A 19,863-nucleotide genomic window follows, 5' to 3' on the forward strand; every position below is an offset into this window, starting at 1 on the left:
GTTTCTTGTCGGCTTCGGCATGTTGCGGACGCTATTTTCATCACTTCTCGGGTGATGCAAAACTTTTTTGACTGTGTTTATATATATTGATTTTCAATTGTTTGCCTACCATAGAACGACGAACGCAAAACATAAGATGATTGAAGTCACAATAAGACAGTAATCTGCAGTTATTTTAGTAGAGTTAAGTACAGTAGTGTCATTAATTCTGGACACTTTTAGTAAAATGTTATTTTTTAAAAAAATCTCGAATGTACAGTATATGTATATTCTGTATAGAAATATTAAACAAGTTTAAATGACATCGTTCAGTAACTTCAATAATTGCATCTGAGTGTAGCATTGTTGTCTGATTATAATTGTTATTGCTATTTTCAACCAACAGAACGCTTGTGTGCGATTGTTGTATAGTAGATCAACTTCCAACTGCTGCAAACAATGAAGCTCACACTTAACCCACAGTACAATACAGAAAATACCAAAAATCAGAGAACAATGCTGCAGTAAGATGAAATTCTTGAAGCTACTGAACAATATACAGCAATGATGCTTCCAGTTGACCTACTATACAACAATCGCACACAACCGTTCTGTTGGTTGAAAATAACAATAACAATTGTAATCAGACTACAATGCTGCACTCGGATGCAATTATTGAAGTTACTGAACGATGTCATTTAAACTTGTTTAATATTTCTATACAGAATATAGTTTCTACATTCGAGATTTTTAAAAAAATAACATTTTACTAAAAGTGTCCAGAATTAATGCCACTACTGTATATTTCTATCTCGAACAGTTTGTGAGTAATCGATTATTATTCGATTATTTATTTATGATTTTTTCATTGTTGATTATTCCATTATTGAATAGAACAGACAAGTGGGCAGACCAATCGAGAAGATGGATATCGCGTCATTCGACATATTCCCCTTGAGAACGCACCAACCGACAGCAACGTTATACACCGTACTGGCATGACAGGCCGCACAAGCATGTATTCATCTGCTGGAATCCTAAAGTAACACGTCATCATGTGTCCCTTGGAAAATGAACTTCAGAAGGAAATGCTTCCTTTTGAACCGAAGCGACACGAACAACTTGGCGTGTCATTTGTCGCTTGTTACTTCGGTCTGAAAGCTACCTAATGGAGCTTACAGATCATGACTACAATCGGCACGAGGGTTTCACACCGAAGTGACAACTGGTAAGCGACAAGCTACATTGATCCTACCCAATCCTTAGAAAAGCGTTTACTTCGCATGCGCTATCAACAGACCGAGGAAACACGATGCACGCCATTGAGAAAATAGCCCAGTCCGAGCAACACATAAGCGACAAGCGACTGAAGTTTTTCGTGTCCCCTCGTTTGAAAGGTTGTATTTATTTCTGGATGTTGGTTTCCAAGAGACACGTATTGCTTGTAGCCAATCGCCTGTTGCTCGTTCCTGTTGCATGTATCTTTGGTCTGAAAGCTCCCTTGCACTATTTCAAGGTCTGTGACTCCCTGGTGGTGAGGCCCGCGACACCTCACCCCCCAAACAAGATGTTTTATTCGGCTATGCGGTCTAGTCGGTAAGGATTCTGACTTCCACGCGGGGGATCCGGGTTCGATTGCAGGGATGGGTGATCTTAGGTCAATTTTTTCAGGCCTTGTCCCAGCATAAAGTGGCTCTGGGGTTCACCCAGCCTCAAATTAATGGATACCTGGGGAGAAACCTGGAGGATATAGGCGACCAGAGCGTGGTGCTTATCACATCACCTTCAAAATGGCCCAGATCGAGAATGTGTGGGACCCTTTCATGCCTTCATGTTACGATGCTACGTATATGCACGGGGAACTTTACCTTCTTACCTAAAAAAGATTGAAACTACAACCACGTACACTTCTCCTCGTTAAAATCCGTCTGATAACGGCTGATATACATAAAACTCATCGCATGGACACCTCTGTAGGTCAAAAACTCTAGAATCGCACAATCTTTCAGTTCTGTTCAAACCCACGATGCGAACTTTAGCGAATCCTGTGCATTTAAGCTAAAACGTAGCTATTGGATCCAACATGGCCGACCTTCACACGCACTGTCAATACGAGTGGGAGTCTTAAGTGTGTGCACAGATAAAGACATTTCAAGGCCATCTCTCTCTTATTGATGATAAACCATGTTTTCGAACGAAACGTTACGAAACGAGGGGTGTGAGGGGGATCGAATGCAATGGGAAGGAAATTATTCAAATTAAAATCATTACTTATAGACTAGCCCTTGCAGAGAGCTGTCGCAGTTGCAACCATGGCAATGAACAGAACGGTGTGCCTCGTGTTAATCCTAGCTGGGATCATTGAGGGTTCTCTCTGCCTGGAATTACGTGAGTTGGTCGAAGTGTAAAAGTGTGGCGTGAAGTAACACCTACAGCTTACCGCTCACGAGAGGATCCCCAAACGAGGGTTGACGGGGAGCGGGTGTGAAGGAAAGGATCGGTCCATTTGCAGATTTTAGGGGTAGCAGAAAGCCTTCCGCTACGGCTTTTCGAAGTGCGTGAGAGTTGATTTGCGTCAATCACGCAGAGCGTGTGTCCGCAGCAACAGTTTGTTGCTTTTCTTTCAGTGGCCAGAATACTTTTGTATTGCTTATCCTGTGCATTATTTAGACTGTATTTCAAAGAATTTTAAAAAGAATATACGGCAACGAATTTAGGGTTACCAGTTGACAAACTTAAAAAAGAAGGCATTTTTAGATTGCAAAATGTTGTTAACCCTTAACAGGAAGTATGATTTTTTATTACATAATTGGAAGTATGTGTCTGACAGACACGGAACGCCGAAACTTTTGTTTCCTTGCAAAGTATTACATAGATTTATTCTTATAATCTAATATTATAAAATTTATTTCAAAATACATACACAACGCAAGTGCTACGTAAGAAAAAATAACTATTATTGAGAAAAACTTTTCTTTTTTTATGAAAATGCAACTTTGTTTGTCTCCTTCCGTGTTTCTCTTGTTTGAGAGTCGTCAAATCAGAGGCAGAGTAACAAAATTTAGAAACGCTTCACTGACATAGCTGATCTAAATATGGGTCTATCCATAGAATCAGTAGAAAATAGGAAAACCATATCCTCATGTCCAGACTTACAAATTGATGTAAGCATAAAAAGAGCTAAAAGTGCCTTTATTTCACACTTATGAGTTGGTCTGTAATTGCTCTTTTGATGCTCTTTGACTTTAATTCTTGTTTTCTCTAATTTTACATTTGTCCACAACAGAATATGATCAATAATGTCGTCATCAAAAATTAGAGACCAAATATCTTCCATTTGAGGATTTTCACCTAAATTTCTAACAATCTTTGTCAAGCTTGGAATTCCTCGTATTATATTTTGACGAGGAACACGTCTAGTCTTTGTTGGTTCTTTAGATTCCCAAGAATATCCTTCCTTACCTTGAAAGAAAGCTGGAACGTCATTCTCTTTACTTGTCCTGCAACTTACAGACGAAATACTAGCTTCGATATTACGACAATCTTCATCATCAGTGGAAGAACCATATGTCACAAGAATGAACATGGAGTCCACATCGGAATCATCATCAGAAAATAGATCTTCCATCTCCTCTTCTAGCCCATCTTCTTCTTCCACTTCTTCCCACATTTTTAAAACCTTGGCGCAAAAATTGGGTTCACCCAGTTAAGCTACATCGCTTAGTTTCCTTTTCCTAGATGTAGAAGGTCCTTCCTCCATTATAACTAAGTTCTAATCATCAACATCAATAATACTTGTGTGTAAGAAAACTACACTACTGGAAGTATGTGTCCACGGGACACGCAAAAAAACTTACGTTATTGGAAGTATGTGCCTCTCAGACACGGTAGGTTACAAAAAAGGTCTTATCAGCTAACACACAAGCGCGACCGACAACAATGAATCACACCACCAAACTAAGAAAAAAAAATTATGAAGGTATGAGGAGCTCGCTTCACAGAAACATCCAGGGTTGCCAGCACAACGAAAAGAAAAACCATGCGTGTCTGTCAGACACATACTTCCTGTTAAGGGTTAACTTTAGACGAAGAGACACGTTTTGTGCTTACTGGTGTTTTGGGGGCTTATAGATCACACACCCCTGTAAAATAATTTTACACCTTTTTCGTATAACTAATAATAGGCCTCATTGTAGGCAAATGTCTTAATACTCTAATATTTATTCACTATGCTCCTAATATTATATGACTATGAAGCTTGGTCTTTTTCTTTAAAAGAATAACATAAATTAACATTCTGCCTCGGATCTTTTCTCTTACAGGCCTAAAGTCAGAAAACCGTTTTTGTAAGACGTTACTAAAACACATTTGCATTTTGGCATGGTTCAGATCGCTGATCGACAGAACTTCACTAGTCTTCTGCCATATAACAACTAAGAGTACGGCAGTTAAAAAATACTGTTTATTTCTGAATTCTGGCATGAAACTCAAATCAAAGTAAGCCGAGGTGAATTGCATATTCTTACCTATTGTCAGAAACTTGCTGCTCACCAAGAGCCGCGGTAGATGTCACAAATGCTTTGAAATCAAAACCTCACGCGGCGCGGCGGTGACAACAGACGAGACGCAAAGGTCCAACAAATTTTCTTCGTTGTAAGAAAAGTTTATTTTCTTTGCGCTTCCAACTGAGAGTGTTGTATTTCTTTACTTTGAAATTGAAAACGGAAACAATATTAACAATTGTTTACAAATAACCTTTTGTTACTAATCTTGAAGTTAAGCAGTTGTCTATACTACAAAAAATAGGATATTTGCAAATTTTCCGAAAAACCCGCCAGGAGCATATTTAGTACCCGAAAAACAGTATTTGTCCGGGTAAAAGAGAACTTGTGGTAACCCTAAACGACTTGCGTCGCTGCACCGGTTACTGCGAGCCCACATGTGTTTTTCACTCAGGGTGCACACCCACGACCCTAATAGTGGAGTCGCCTGCTCCTACGTCACTTCACTTCCGTCAGGGATCATCTCCTGAGCGGTCAACTGTAGTTTGGTGTTACAATACAAGCATAATAGAACACACCTTCTGGTGATAATACGGAATTGGGGGTGTTTGGTGTAATGTTACCAATGCTCGAAAATATACTTTATGAAAGTAACTGAGTTACTTTGGCACAAAAAGTAATTGGATTACTTGGTTTGAAAAGTAACAGTTTCACCCATTCATTTCAAAAAGTAACTCTCTGTTACAGTTACAGCTATTTACTTTTAAAAGTACCTAGGTACAGTTAAAATTTCTCAAAGAAGTAACGGTTACTTTCAAACACGGTTTGTTACTAACGTTATATCTGTCTGCTATCATCAACGATGTACAGTAACCCCTCGAGTTACATAAGTAATGCGTTCCGTAAACGTTTACGTAACTTGAATTTTACGTAAGTCGTATTTGTAAATTGCTTAAGTGTATGTATGTATGTATGTATATGTGTATATACACGACAATAGAAGCAAAAAAGTCTCAGTAAACATGGGTCTGCAAACGAGCCGTTTTCGAGATAATTACGAATGTGTGTTTACAAGCCGCCATTGACTTAATTGATTGTAAACGTCGTCCTAGTTGGTAAAATGCTAATAATGTGTGCGAATGTGTGGTTAGAATTCGTCACTGATTGCATTTTGTAAACACTGAGAGCTTCACTCCTTGCGCGTTCCGAGGTTTGCTCTTTGATTACAAAACAGAACATTTCCGAGAGGTGGCGTTGTAATCAAACTGGATGGATACAATCAGTGCAGAGAATTCTACATGCTTGTGACCAATTCGAAATGAACCGGGGGTGTTCAAAATAATTCGAAACTCAATCAGTACTGCTTCCAGATGCAAGGACGACACTTTGAACACCTCCTTTAACAGGTACGAGTGTACAGTAATTGTAACATGTGACATACTATACGGCGCACGCTTTTAGAAGGAACATGAGTTCGGCCAATGGCCAGCCAGTGCTACTGCTCTGTTGCCAAACTAACTGCTAGCGCAAGGGAAGGACAGCAAATTCGCGACGTGTCCATTATTTTGATAATGCATGCACAGTATATATGAGTACAGTGAAATAATATAGTGAATATTTCTACACAGGATTATAATATCATATCACTGTAGCATATACGAGAAACCCATACTTGAAAGAAGCTTGAAGGAATTAATTCATCACCGCTCTCGTCGTCTTCCTCGGTCTCCGTGTCACTGATTTCACTCATTTCCGAGTCACTCTCCTGGAGGTTAATGATTCGATTTTGGACCCTTGGTGCCTGCTAGGTTTTCAGAGTGACATTATTTAAAATAAAAAGAACACACGGAACACACACTATCGCACGAAAGGGCTGTATTTAATCTTTTCACAAACTGTTCTTTGTGGCGCACGAGTGAACGATAAGCGAATAATTTTACACCGGCCTTGCTACGAAAACAGTGAACTCAAACTGACTCAGACTTTCAATGTTCGAGAACGCCCAGAACAATGAAGGGTCATTGTTTATATCGAGGCGAATTTAACACCCACAGTTTTCCCTAGACACAACAACTCAGCTGCGTCAACACGGTGGCAACGGAAAAAACAGGCTGAAGGAAATGAAAGGTGTTGTTTCCCTTGTTTCTTCAAGGAACGATAACTCCGGCTGTAGGCGACGGAAATTCATGGGATTTGGACAGTCAGGTTCAAAATGTCTTTCCCCATCTTATGATGAACCTTAAAGTGACGTGTTTTATGAAAACTTCTTGCGCGCAAGAAATATCCAGAACCCGGCTTTTAACTTCCGCGCCGCAGTCTCCTAACTGTACAACGTTGCACTCCTGCCATTGGTTGATCGCCACGCACACCCTCTGCGTGGCCCCACCTGATATCGCTTCTAAAAGCGTGCGTCGTATAACGTTTGTTAAAGTAAGTAGAATGTTCAATAAAAGCAATGAGATCTCCAATTAATTTTCTTACTGTATTATTAGCATTTTACCAACTAGGACGACGTTTACAATGAAGTCAGTGGCGCCTTGTAAACACACATTCACAATTATCCTTAAAACGGCTCGTTTGCAGACCCACGTTTACTGAGACTTTTTGCTTCTATTATCGTGTACTTTCAACTGTGTCAGTTTGCGCTATTACTTATGATACACCCTGAATATATGTATATTATTTACACAGTATTATTTTATAAATGAAACATCATCCAGCAGTATTTACTCGGATATAAACTATAAAAGTATGAAAAATATATAAAATAATATAAAAACAAACTGAAATAAAAAAAATGTCTTGCGACAGCTAGGTACGTACAGTTATTACGTAACTACGAATTTACGTAAGTTGCGTATTTAATCAATATTTTAGAAATAATTAAACAATAACAATTATAGGTATTAGAAACATCATTTCTAGTGTGATTAATGTGAATTCTGTAGAATATTACTGAGGATCAAAGGAATTATTGATTTATCCTACTATAACCTGTATTAGGACATGTAAGTAATCAATATGTAAGATTCACATTTGATATTAAGATATCAATGTTTGCAACAAGAAGGTCGTTTTAAGTTGTAGAATAGCGGTCTCACATCTCTGCTTGGCTGGATTGCAAAAACGCAGCGAACGCTTACAGATTATTAATAACTTTCTTTCTGCGTTTCTTTTCAGCTTCCTATGTAACAGCGTGCAGTAGAAATGACCCCAAAATCAACGACTGCGTTCTTAAGTCAGCAACCGCATTGCTGCCACATATTGTGTCAGGTAATAAAGGTCTAATTTAAAGGAATTTACTATGTCACTCATTTGCTCTGCCTCTCTGCCAGTCATATATTCTCTCTATCTATCACCATGCCCCCGGTACCGAATTTTGGGACCTTTTACCAACTACAGTAGCAGATCACAACACAATCACATGATTTTTTTGTGGAATATTTCATAATATATATATATATATATATATATATATATATATATATATATATATATATATATATATATATATATATATATATAAATGTATGTGGGTGTGTGTGTGGTTGTGTATATTTGTTTGTTCCGGCATAACTCTCGAACGCCTGGAGCAATATCAACCAAACTTGGTACACGTATCACTTGCAATCTGGAAATTATATTTTGGGGTAAGACATCTCTGGCACCATTAGGGGTGGGATGGGAAGGGGTGACATGTAAAAATAATCGACAACAACCGATATTAAATTCCTCACAAACAGACATCCGTGACTCTATGCAATCCGCACAGCGATAGCGTTTCTCGGGTTGTCTAGCATTCAGGCTGTGTTGCGAATGGATACCATAGTTTTCGTGACACTCCCAATGCGGTTCAACTTCAAGTTCATCACCTATCGGCATGGGGGGGGGGGGGTGAGAGGGTGTGAAAAATAAAATTTCACAAATTACCTAGTTAGTGTCGAATCCATAGTTTTCAGAGTCGCTAAGCTAATTGGTGACATTCACGATCACATTTAAAATTAGTTAAATTTTACACTACAGTTACAATTCATTATTTTCCTCTCTAATACAAGATTGGGATAAATAAATACCCGGGCAACGCAGGATAGTAGTTGTATATAAACATGGATAAGGTATGGACTAGAATATTATTCACCAAATAAAATAAAACTTTTAAAGAAGTTTCTTATTTTGAAATGTTTTAATATACATTTTGAAGTTGGGAAAGGCATGTTCCATATTAAAATGAGCTAGAATTTTAAGAGAAACATGATGGTATGCTTAATCTTTTACGTAACGTTAAATCGAACCTTGTCCTTAAGAGTCTTTACCGACAATGTTCTATTCGGTATCCATAGATTACTAGAATGAGTTTTATAATTGCTATATATATTCCTCTTAAGTAATATTTGATTGGGCATTTTCTGTATGTTTGTGTTTATACCTTCAATACATGCTATTACGAGGACACAAATAGTTATAGGATAGTTAACAATGGTAATTGGTACTTTTAAAAGTTGTCAGTAGATGGCAGTACAACCTAGCGTGGTAGCATGTTAGGTAGAATGCACTGGATATGTCATGCGCCTGTGCAGTTCAGTATCAAAAATGGCGAAAATATTCGAGGAGTATGCAACTGAGAAGCCAAGATCTGTTGTTTTAATTTTCGTTGCCAGCAGAACTTCGGTAAATATGCGATATCGCCCGGACGGATTTCTTCAAATTTACAGGAGAAAGTACTTACTGAAATGAGTTTATTTAGCATTCTGGACGTTCTTGGAGGTATTTTCTTTCACGGAAAGTAAAAACTTTGTAGTTTAATGCTGCCGAACAAGAATTAATCACTTTTTACGTAAAAAATTGGCATTCCTGCCACATTATGCCGTTGTTTCCATTGTGTGTGTGCAGATGGCGAGAGCGTTGAAAGTCACGCGATCTCTGCAGTGTTTCCAAACGTGCCTTCTTTTTACGAAAATTTCTATTTTCGCCGCGCTTTCTTTTTTCGATGAATTTAGGGGTAAAATGAGTGCTAATGGAACCTAACCTAACAGGCCTAACCTAACATTGAGTGAATGGTTTGTGGGGCTAGCCGTAGATGGATTTTGGGACTAACGTCAATGGTTTGTGGGGCTACCCATGGATGGATTTTGGGGTTAAGGTCAATGGTTTGTGGGGCTCCCCGTGGATGGTTTTTGGGTCTAACGTGCATGGTTTGTGGAGGTAAACATGAAAAAAAATCGAAATAGTACGTAATTTTCCGTCATGAAGGTTTGAAACACTGCTTGCGCACTGAAAATCGACAAAACACAAGCTGGCGCGTCATGACGCGCGATGATCCATTACGAGTGCACGCCATATTGTCTATTACAGGAGCGGAACAAGTAAGACAAATAATCAATCGTAATATGAAAAGTTGACAGTATTTTATGGAAAAAGTCATAACTTCACCTTAAAGAATGTTCCGCAAGGCAAAATAGGTAAGTACCAGTGGTAAAATTAAGGAAATAAATGAGCGAAAGGTGTCCGGGCGTTATCGCATATTTACTAGAACTTCTTACTAAGGATGTTCATAACGAAATGGTTCTTGTTTGCTATACAGTAGTGTAGCCACATAAACAGTTTTCGCCCATTGCTTCTCTCATCTCATCTACTTTCTACATATTGCTTCGGTCACAGTACCAACAACGCTACCATATCACAGGTCAACGTCCAGAGCCTAATTAGAAAGCCAGTCTCTCTGTTGGATAATAAACCTTATTTATGCTCGAACAAAGGTTTATTATCCAACAGAGAGACTGGCTTCTAATTAGGCTCTGGATGTTGACCTGTGATATGGTAGTGTTTGGTACAGCAATTAAGTTAATTATTGGAAGGGAGTTTCAGGAACATGATGACGTCAAACTGAATGAGCGTTTTTTTTTAAGAGGGCAACATTATTATGGGGGAAATAGTGTATCGTCCTCCCTGGACAAAGTTACCTTGCTTGCCCCCTGGAAAAGTTCTGCGGACGTTCATGGTCACCAATACTTCAAAGAACCAAAATTACGTGTTTATCCGTTTCATGTGATATACCGAAAGTGCATCAATATTTGTTTGAAGCATTTCGAGTTCTGTGTCTACAGCGAAATACATGATTATTTCTTTTGATTTGTTTTATTTTACTTCGCTTTTTTGTGCCACTTTTGGATAATTTCCGAAGATGGAGATGAGTGATGACATGATGAAATTGATGAATGGACACTCACAGACTTTCACGCCCAGGCCGGGATTCGAACCCAGAACCCCTAGCGCCGTACCGCGATGTGCTAACCACTCTTTTTTTCATTTTAAATCAAACAATTACAGTAAATCTTTACAATTCTTACAGATATGTTATTCAAGTATTACATTTAAAAAGTTGGCATAATGTAATTTTCTATCATCTAAAGACATGTGTTCATATTCTTGTATTAGAGTTAGTCCAAAATGCAAGTAATTATAATTTTCTTCCACAGGAAATAAAAACATTAGGTATTGTGTTATGAACCACTGAACTGATTTTTGCTTTCTACTTGGGAACAAATGAAACTCTGGTAAGATAATGTATTTTGCTGATACCTGGTTTGGTGAAGTACGACAAATTCTACTGAACATTGTTCTTAATTTTGACCAAGCTGTGGCTGCTTTCTTACATTCTGTTATCTTATGGTTAATCGAATCTGGTACTTGGCAATTATAACAATTTGGAGAATTACTAAAACCATATTTATGACATCTATCTGCCGTTACAATTACTTGTTGAATCAATTTGTACCATATAGATAATGCCTTGTTCGTTAAATATTTCGCCGTTACATTGTTTCATATTTGTTTCCAATTACATTTTGGATTTTCTCTTTCAATTCGAACGGTTATTATATTTGCTTTAAGTAAATCTGTTTGACAGAAGGACTGTCATAAGTATGTTGCACAGTTCTATAAAATGTATGAATAGCGATCTCGGTATAAAACATTAATTCTCTGGAAAAAATTTTTATATCCATTGGTGCTGTTAATGGTACATCTTTAACAGTGTAGTAATTATTTGTTGCGTGGTAGGGTCAATTGGAGAATATATCGCTGAAAGACCGCTTTGAATAAATAAAGCTCTTGATTGTATCGCCACACTCTTTAAGTTCATACCTCCCCTCTTTTCCGGGAGATATAGCTCGCTCATAGCCACGCGAAACACCGAGTCATGCCAGAGAAATTAGCCAACCTGTTGCTTTACCCTAGCCATTTGCTTCGCTGACAAGGTCAATGTCTTGGATAGATACCAAAGCCTTGACAAAGCGTAGATGTTTACGTATCTCACTCGCGATTTCAAACAAAGAAACCTGAGTTGATTTGCACGTAAAGTATATATCACTTTGATACGTTCTTGAAATTAGACGCGTCATATTATTATACTATTAATATTAACTTAATAATACTCAGCGGTGAACGATGAGACTCGGTGAAGTACACAAACTCCTCTCAGGTACAGGGATAGTGTTAGGCAAAGACAATATTCACAGCACAGAGAAATAAAACCACATTACTGCAGTATGTATAAACTGAAAGGTTTTATTCTTTATTTATTGCAATTTTAATGCAAATGTACTTGAGACGAAGGCGAGGATTTCGCTTTGTCGATGAATTGACTCAACTAAAACGCATAAACTCAATGCGTGGCTATCGGCAAGCCTATGATCACATAGACCTAGCTTGCGCCCCGAACTACCACACCAAGAGATATGCCATGATAACTGAGCCAATATTTGCTCTTTAGCCTTTTATTTCCAAATTAATCCTTAGGCTAGCTTTATTATTTAACGTCGAATGGTTGCAGTATTGTGCATATCATCAATGCATGGCTATCGGCGTACCTATGATCACATAGGCCTAGCTTGCGCCCCGAACTACCATACCAAGATGTATGCACAACACCAAGAAGTTCTTTTTAAGTTTTAAAAGCTTCGTCGATATCCTCGCTTTTATACTATTTTCGAGAACACAGATTAAAGTACAGATGAATCACTCACTATCTACAAAAGAATACTACCAACAAAACTGACATCTATACATCTTTAGAAATACAAATTCGTATAGTGCACTCTTGCAAACATGAAGATACATTAAACTACTCATAACAGAGCATAAAATACAATAAACATTAAACAAAATGTATATATATATTACAAACAAGGTGCAATATTACATAAAATAACAAGGAAATTACGCTTTCTTTCACAAAATAAATATATTAGTGACATATTTTCTACTGGTGACGTCACATAAAAATATGGATCATATCATCTGCCCCTTCCTTTCGGAAACTAAGTTTCAGGAAGGAAGTTATCTACATGGAGGAAACTTAGTTTTAAAGTAAAGTAAACTCTTTCTTTTTATCGTCCGAAAAACGCACCAGTTTTAGGTTATCCAAGTTAACCTTATCATATAATTCTTTAGTCCTTGGAATTAGCAATGTCACAACACTATTTTCCACTTTGTCCACTAGATAAGGTCCTATCCACAACATAAATAACTTTTGAATGGTCCTATCTAGTGAGGAGCTTAAGGAATGGTTTTTAACCATCACGAAGTCTCCAACTGTCACTGTCTTGGCGTTTCCTTTCTGTTTTAAATCCTTCGACAGCTTCTTCTTCTCCCTGACTTGGGCTAAGAATAATTTGGACTTCCAATCCGGTTGGGCTTCTTCCCGTTCGGGCCAATTGAAATGAGTTAGGATCTCTCTGGGTATAGGAAGATTGAAGAATAGTTCAGCAGGCGAATATTCAGTGGTCTCGGAAATAGAATAATTAATCAGAAAAACGACTGGACGCATATGTTACCATCAGGCTCACCAAAAATTAAGGAGCTCATACAAGATGAATATCAAGGCACAGTAACATCTCATTGTTTCATTTTATCAGTTCTTTATTCAGGAGCTTTCTTTAGGCTATAGGTATGGGATATGGAAATCGATACACAGGTTCTGTGGTGGTGAGCTCAATCTCACACTGGAAGTTTTTAATAGTACCTGGTCTCTCGGAAAATACATCTCTATGCTTCAATAAGACTGCTTTCAATTGGCTTCTACCCCTTTCGCATAAAATCTCATTCGCATTGACCTTCTGAAGAAAGTCGTCAGGACTATCCGTCCACTGATCGACATGGGAATCTTCACGGATATACATACGTCCCTGTCGAAGATCCATTATTCACGAGGTCCTGCTCTACCGGAACTCCGTCTACGGTGAGGGGTAATTTCTCGCGCTGTAGGTCAATTCCTGCTTCATATTTCCTGAGGAATGGGTAGCCCAAAATAAAGTCAGCTTCGATGTGAAACGCCCTCCCTTGCCCGGGAAAACAAATGCTACCACTACCAAGATAGAGGCGGCAAAATCTCCCTCGGACAAGCGAAATAGCGTTACGGTCCAGGTTAAGTTCGTGTGTAGGAACCGGTGACCGACAGTGCATAGTGATAAGCCATATCGAATAAAAACAAAGACATATGTACTTTCAAATAACCACCTCTTTACCTGTAGCGGCTAGCTGCATACCTGAAAATCACGGGTAGCGACATGCGTACGAAATGATATAGCCCAAAATTAACATGAAAATAAAAAGTATATTCTATTCATAATCAACAAAAATCAATTTACTACATCTCCCCCTCTTTCACTCTCACTTTCACTCACAGAATCAATCCTCACGGGGTCATCGACACAAAGAATGATACATGACATGTACAGGTGTTATGACGATAAGCCCTAATTATTGCATTCTCAATTAATTTTACCTTACTTTTTGTCTAATCAGGTCATTTGTGATTTTGCTCCAGTGCTACTCAAATCCTAGCCAGCCCTTACTTAAGTTCACTCTTTTTTAAAAGAAACTAGCCGGGGCGGTGACAATACATTATTTGACCAGCATATACAAAGGCGTCTCAAAGGCAATTACATTCACGTGGGCGGACGTTTTCCTTTTACAAGACCTCACGTGGTTCAAACATAACAAATAACCTCCGTTGAGTGACGCAAACATATACTCTCTAGCAGGCGGGACTTAAACACTTCGCCGCGACGAGCAATTCATATTACCAGGCAAATACTTTTAACAAATAATCACACATGCGGCCTGACGTAGCTAGCAGCGACACAGCACTGACACATAAAAAATGAACAAACCTCAAGTAGATTAAACAATTAAGTGGGCGGCGCTTTACTCTAATAGTACGCACTTTAAACAAATACAAAGGAGCACAAACAACAATGAATTTAAGATCATAAAAAAAATATCACAAGGAATAAGAAAAATTGACCTGAGACGAATAAGTTACAAATGACAAGCGCGACGGGAGTTTTGATATGAAGTTTCGAGTTGTGTGGGCGTTTTCAAAATGTGGACGAATTTCAAGGGCGTTCTCTAAATCAATCGGGCCGTCACGTGCTGACAATCACACAGATGAATACATTACCATCTCTCAGCTTCCGAGGTGCATCCTGGCGTCTTTATGGGCGATTGAAAAACACATAGTATTTACGCGAAAGGTTTCCTTGGTCGCGACGATGAAGATGCGAAAAGTGTTCATACTTCTGGTTCCTCGGTTTCTCTTCCCCTCGGGATCGGTGAACATCTCCGTGGTCTGGGCGTCGGGACGTCAACGTGGCGGCTGGTAGGCATCATCGGCGTATCAATAGGGCGGCGTTCGACGTCTCTCTCTCTCTCCCCGTGGCGGCGGATAGGCATCATCGGCGTATCAATAGGGCGGCGTTCGACGTCTCTCTCTCTCTCCGTGGCGGCGGATAGGCATCATCGGCGTATCAATAGGGCGGCGTTCGACCTCTCTTTCTCTCTCCATGGCGGCGGATAGGCATCATCGGCGTGGCTCGTCGTTCCTCTCTCTCTCCGTGGCGGCTGGTAGGCATCATCGGCGTAGTCTCTTCTGACATCGGGCGAATCGACGGTAACGCCCTCACCTCTCTTCTTCCTCTAGCCCGTCATAGTTTACGGTGTTCCTCGTTTCTCAAAAATTATGAACGGCGTAAGGTAATCACGGAAACACGGTCTCGCTTCAACTTCTCCCAGCGGTTGAGGTAGGCGCACTCCTGTAGACTTACTGTCTATCACACACACTGGTGTTCGCAAAACACAACAAAGTCCACTGTACACGCAGAGGTAGCACGAAGGTGCTCTCGTTACAAGGATCGCGGCAAAACTGTACACGGAGAGGTAGCACGGAGCTGCTCTCGCTACAAGGATCGCGGTAAGACTGTACACGGAGAGGTAGCACGGAGCTGCTCTCGCTACAAGGATCGCGGTAAGACTGTATGTCGGAAAACCATGTACTTCGTTTTATTTGGATTTTGAAAAAAGACGCTAGGCGTTCGTTGAAGGGACGCTTCCGAAGAGGTCGTTCCACTTTGCTCTATTGTCTCCCAACTGGGACGGGCCGTGCTCGAAGTTGAGTTTCTGCGGATTAAGCTTCCGCCTGGCCGTCGCCCATAGCTCAATTGCAACCGGTGTCCACAAACTGATCAATTACAACCGATTTGATCTGGCGTCCGTAATTGTTGCTTGATCGCGACGAAACTCCACACATCCGTCCTTGCACACATGCCGCTGCGCTGGTATAAGTTCACATGAATCTGACCGTTGGAAACCGAGATATTTAAATGTTTGTCACTACTACGGTCGAATTTCCTAAGCTTTAGACGCATAACGTGACCCTTCAGGTGCTCACCCTTAAGACACGCGAACGTCTCGTTCCTCCCGTCGGCTTGGCAAAAATCAAATATGTATTCTTACAAATTAAAACACTCAACACTTTGAATCAACACATCTTTTTACCGCTACAGACATGAATAATAATAATAATAATAATGACGGTAAATCTGACTGTCACATCGAGACCTTTCAAGACAAACATGTCCTCCAATAAATTTATTCCAGCAATTTCCAGATATACTTGTCTACATCCCACAACTCTAGTTTTGTTTCTCACAGTGAAATCAGTCAGCCTAACATCTGGACATGGTTGTAACTGCAATGACGGCAGCTTCTCTTTAATCTTCTTCCAAATGGCGTAGCTCATGAGATTACATTCGCTGCCAGTGTCCAGTACACAAATAAAATCAACGCCTGTTACAGTTGCTTTAATTAACGGAGCCCTGGGTAAATTTTCCTTTCTAACTGCCTGTTGTAGTGCTCTATCTAAACTTTGTTCTCCTTCATTGAGAGTCAGCACCACAAAAAGATAATTGTGTTCACTATTTATAGCGCTGTCATCTGTTCCCAGAGAAGTCCAAGATTTTAGCCCAACCGTGATCGGGAACGAAGAATTCACGTTGGGCGACTGGCTAAATCCGACTGCATACCACTCGGATTAGCACTAGTCGATGGTGCCCGACAAAAGTCTCTTGTCATGTCGACGCTTTGCCGTTGCTCGTTCGTCAAACGTGAAGCAGAAGGTTCAAACGGAGGCGCCGTCGCTCTGAAGTTACTGGGTTCCGAGGCGTTACGTGAAGAGTCACGGGAATGGTCTTCTGGATCAGATCTGGAACGACACAGCCCACGTGCGTAGTTGTTCCTGCCATCCCTTCTCGGAGGATTACGCCGCCTGTTGTAATTGGAATAACCATTTGTATGGTTCTGCGTAACTTGTCTCACCCGGTGGGGTTGGTTTGCAATTCTATTTTGCCTAGGAGCATTTCCCTGACCAGCACCTTCTCTATTCCACACCGGCTTCCAACTGTACTGCTCCTCAAGCACCTCGAATCTTTTCAAAAAACTGTCGTATAGTTCGAGGAGAATTAGCCAAACTCAAACTGCGGGCTCTATATGGTAGCTGGGAGATGATTAAGTTCACTATCTCTGGTACTACATAACGGGCAGATTGCGGTAGGCTGAGTAAATGGACCAAGCGTATTCCTCCATACTCATGCCAGACTGCTTTGAACATCTTCGAGATATCACTGCCGTCAGCTGCCTCTCTTTGGCCTCTTCAGAAGCATATTGCTTGCGAAAACGGCGGCAGAAATCAGAATAAGACCTGAACTCCAACTGATTTGCTCGAAACTAATGCTCAGCCTGGCCTTTGAATAACCGAGGAATAATTTCCAATCGGTATTCGTATGGAACTTGCATTAAATCAAAGTTGATATTGAGTTCTTTTAAATACTGTTCAGCATTCTGGGCTTCCAGTTCTCCCTTGAACTTGGACAAGGAATTAAGGTCTGCCATCCTTCGGGTTCCTGTCGCCGTTGATCGCTGAGTTCGCGGTGGTGACTCATTTGACCCGCTTCTCACATTTCCATGCCTTCGTGTTCGCTTCCAGATACTCGCTTGATACTGAGAGTCAGAGTTGGTGCTGGAAGAAGAAGAACTGCGATCTTTCTTCCTTGCTAGACGTTTCCTCTTTGCCCCTTCTTCATAACGACGATGCCGTGTCCTGGGAGATTCACGCTCTCTGTAACCTCTATCATCGCCCGAAAGACTAAAGGTAGGTGGAACTGCAGAGGCCACTTCATTAGCTCTTGAATCAGCAGTAACTCGTGGGCGACATACTTGTTTGTCTTTTCTAGTTCTCTCTACACCTGTTCTGTCCATCGCTTCATTTAGTTCAATGTTAATGGTTGGCAACACTGCACTCTCAGCAACTGCAGACGGATGACCAGCTGTTCGAGATCTAGTTTTTGTTTCCGTTTGCCGGGAAACGTGCATAGTCTCTAACTGATTCGTAAGTTGTTCTACTTGAGTCTTTATTTCCTCAACATCCTTGCTTCTTTGAGACACTACGGAAATCTGACTATTTTCTTGGACTTCAGCCCGGAACTGTATTTTGTCAGTCTCGGCCTCGGCCAATATCTCTTCCATCGTCAGCTGTTTTTCAATAATCTTACTGCACTCCTCAGTGAATCTCGAATTAATATCCTCTACATCGATGCGAACACTTTCCGTGGCTTTATTAACATCGGCTGCCAAGCTACGCCGGAACTCATCAAAGTCCATCTCTCTAACCTGTTGAATTTCTTCAGAGAATCGGGTCCTAGTTTTCTCGTTCTCAGACTTTAGTTGTTGTATTTCACAGGCCATCTCGCCTATTTCAGCCCTTAAAGCTTTCATAGATTCATCGTGCTGCTTACCGATATCATCCTTTAATAGCGCACATTGTCTACCGATATCAGCCTTCAAGTCGTTAATGAAATCAGCTTGCTGTTTAATGTCAGCCTGTAATGTTTCAGACTGTTGCTAATATCAGTCTTCAAGGTATTAATGGAATCAGCCTGCAGTATTTCAGACTGTTTGCTAATATCTTTGCTAATCCCTTCAATCATGGCTTTTAATGCTTTGAACATATTTATTTTATCAGATGAACTATCCGTAGACAATGATTCACAATCTATACAAACCAAATCGTTAGCATCGTGGCTTTCAGTTCGAATATCTAAGCCACAACACTCATAATGTAGAAGCCTTGTACATTTCTTGCATACAAATGTGGCTCTTTCTTTATCAATAGCCCGACAACAATCTGGAGCATTAAGCTCTGAACTTGAAGCAAGATTTTTATTTGCGCTACGCAAATGTTTTCTTTCCATTTTGAACGAAGTAATTCTGTGCTTTTCTACAAATATAAAAGTTTAGTGCTCTTGCACAATGAATCTCAACTTTAAACAATTGTCTTGCCCTTGTACACTACAAAATCGAGCCAACACGTTGAGCTGCCACTTGATACGTTCTTGAAATTAGGCGCGTCGTATTATTATACTATTAATATTAACTTAATAATACTCAGCGGTGAACGATGAGACTCGGTGAAGTACACAAACTCCTCTCAGGTACAGGGATAGTGTTAGGCAAAGACAATATTCACAGCACAGAGAAATAAAACCACATTACTGCAGTATGTATAAACTGAAAGGTTTTATTCTTTATTTATTGCAATTTTAATGCAAATGTACTTGAGACGAAGGCGAGGATTTCGCTTTGTCGATGAATTGACTCAACTAAAACGCATAAACTCAATGCGTGGCTATCGGCAAGCCTATGATCACATAGACCTAGCTTGCGCCCCGAACTACCACACCAAGAGATATGCAATGATAACTGAGCCAATATTTGCTCTTTAGCCTTTTATTTCCAAATTAATCCTTAGGCTAGCTTTATTATTTAACGTCGAATGGTTGCAGTATTGTGCATATCATCAATGCATGGCTATCGGCGTACCTATGATCACATAGGCCTAGCTTGCGCCCCGAACTACCATACCAACTATTCCTGTTCGACTTGAGGACCCTAATTTCCCACTCTGTAATACATCATTGACCCATTGTGTGATAACTTCCCCAAAGAGATTCCAAAAGGTTTGATAAAAGTCTGAGGGTAAGCCATCCTC

The 19,863-nt window shown here is 40.0% G+C and overlaps 1 protein-coding gene across 1 annotated transcript in view; it reads left to right on the forward strand.

Moving 5' to 3' along the window:
- The first annotated feature begins 2,244 nt into the window (after positions 1-2,244).
- Positions 2,245-19,863, forward strand: part of LOC145994275 (protein takeout-like) — a 38,009-nt gene continuing 20,390 nt past the window's right edge. Inside the window, exons 1-2 of the mRNA XM_083130379.1 lie at positions 2,245-2,367; positions 7,662-7,754. Of these exons, the coding sequence (XP_082986505.1) occupies positions 2,292-2,367; positions 7,662-7,754 (169 nt within the window). The 5' untranslated portion in view covers positions 2,245-2,291. The remainder of the gene's footprint in view (positions 2,368-7,661; positions 7,755-19,863) is intronic.

This window comes from Lepisma saccharinum, chromosome 10, assembly GCF_977018435.1.
Source record: "Lepisma saccharinum chromosome 10, izLepSacc3.1, whole genome shotgun sequence".
Classification (NCBI taxonomy): domain Eukaryota; kingdom Metazoa; phylum Arthropoda; class Insecta; order Zygentoma; family Lepismatidae; genus Lepisma; species Lepisma saccharinum.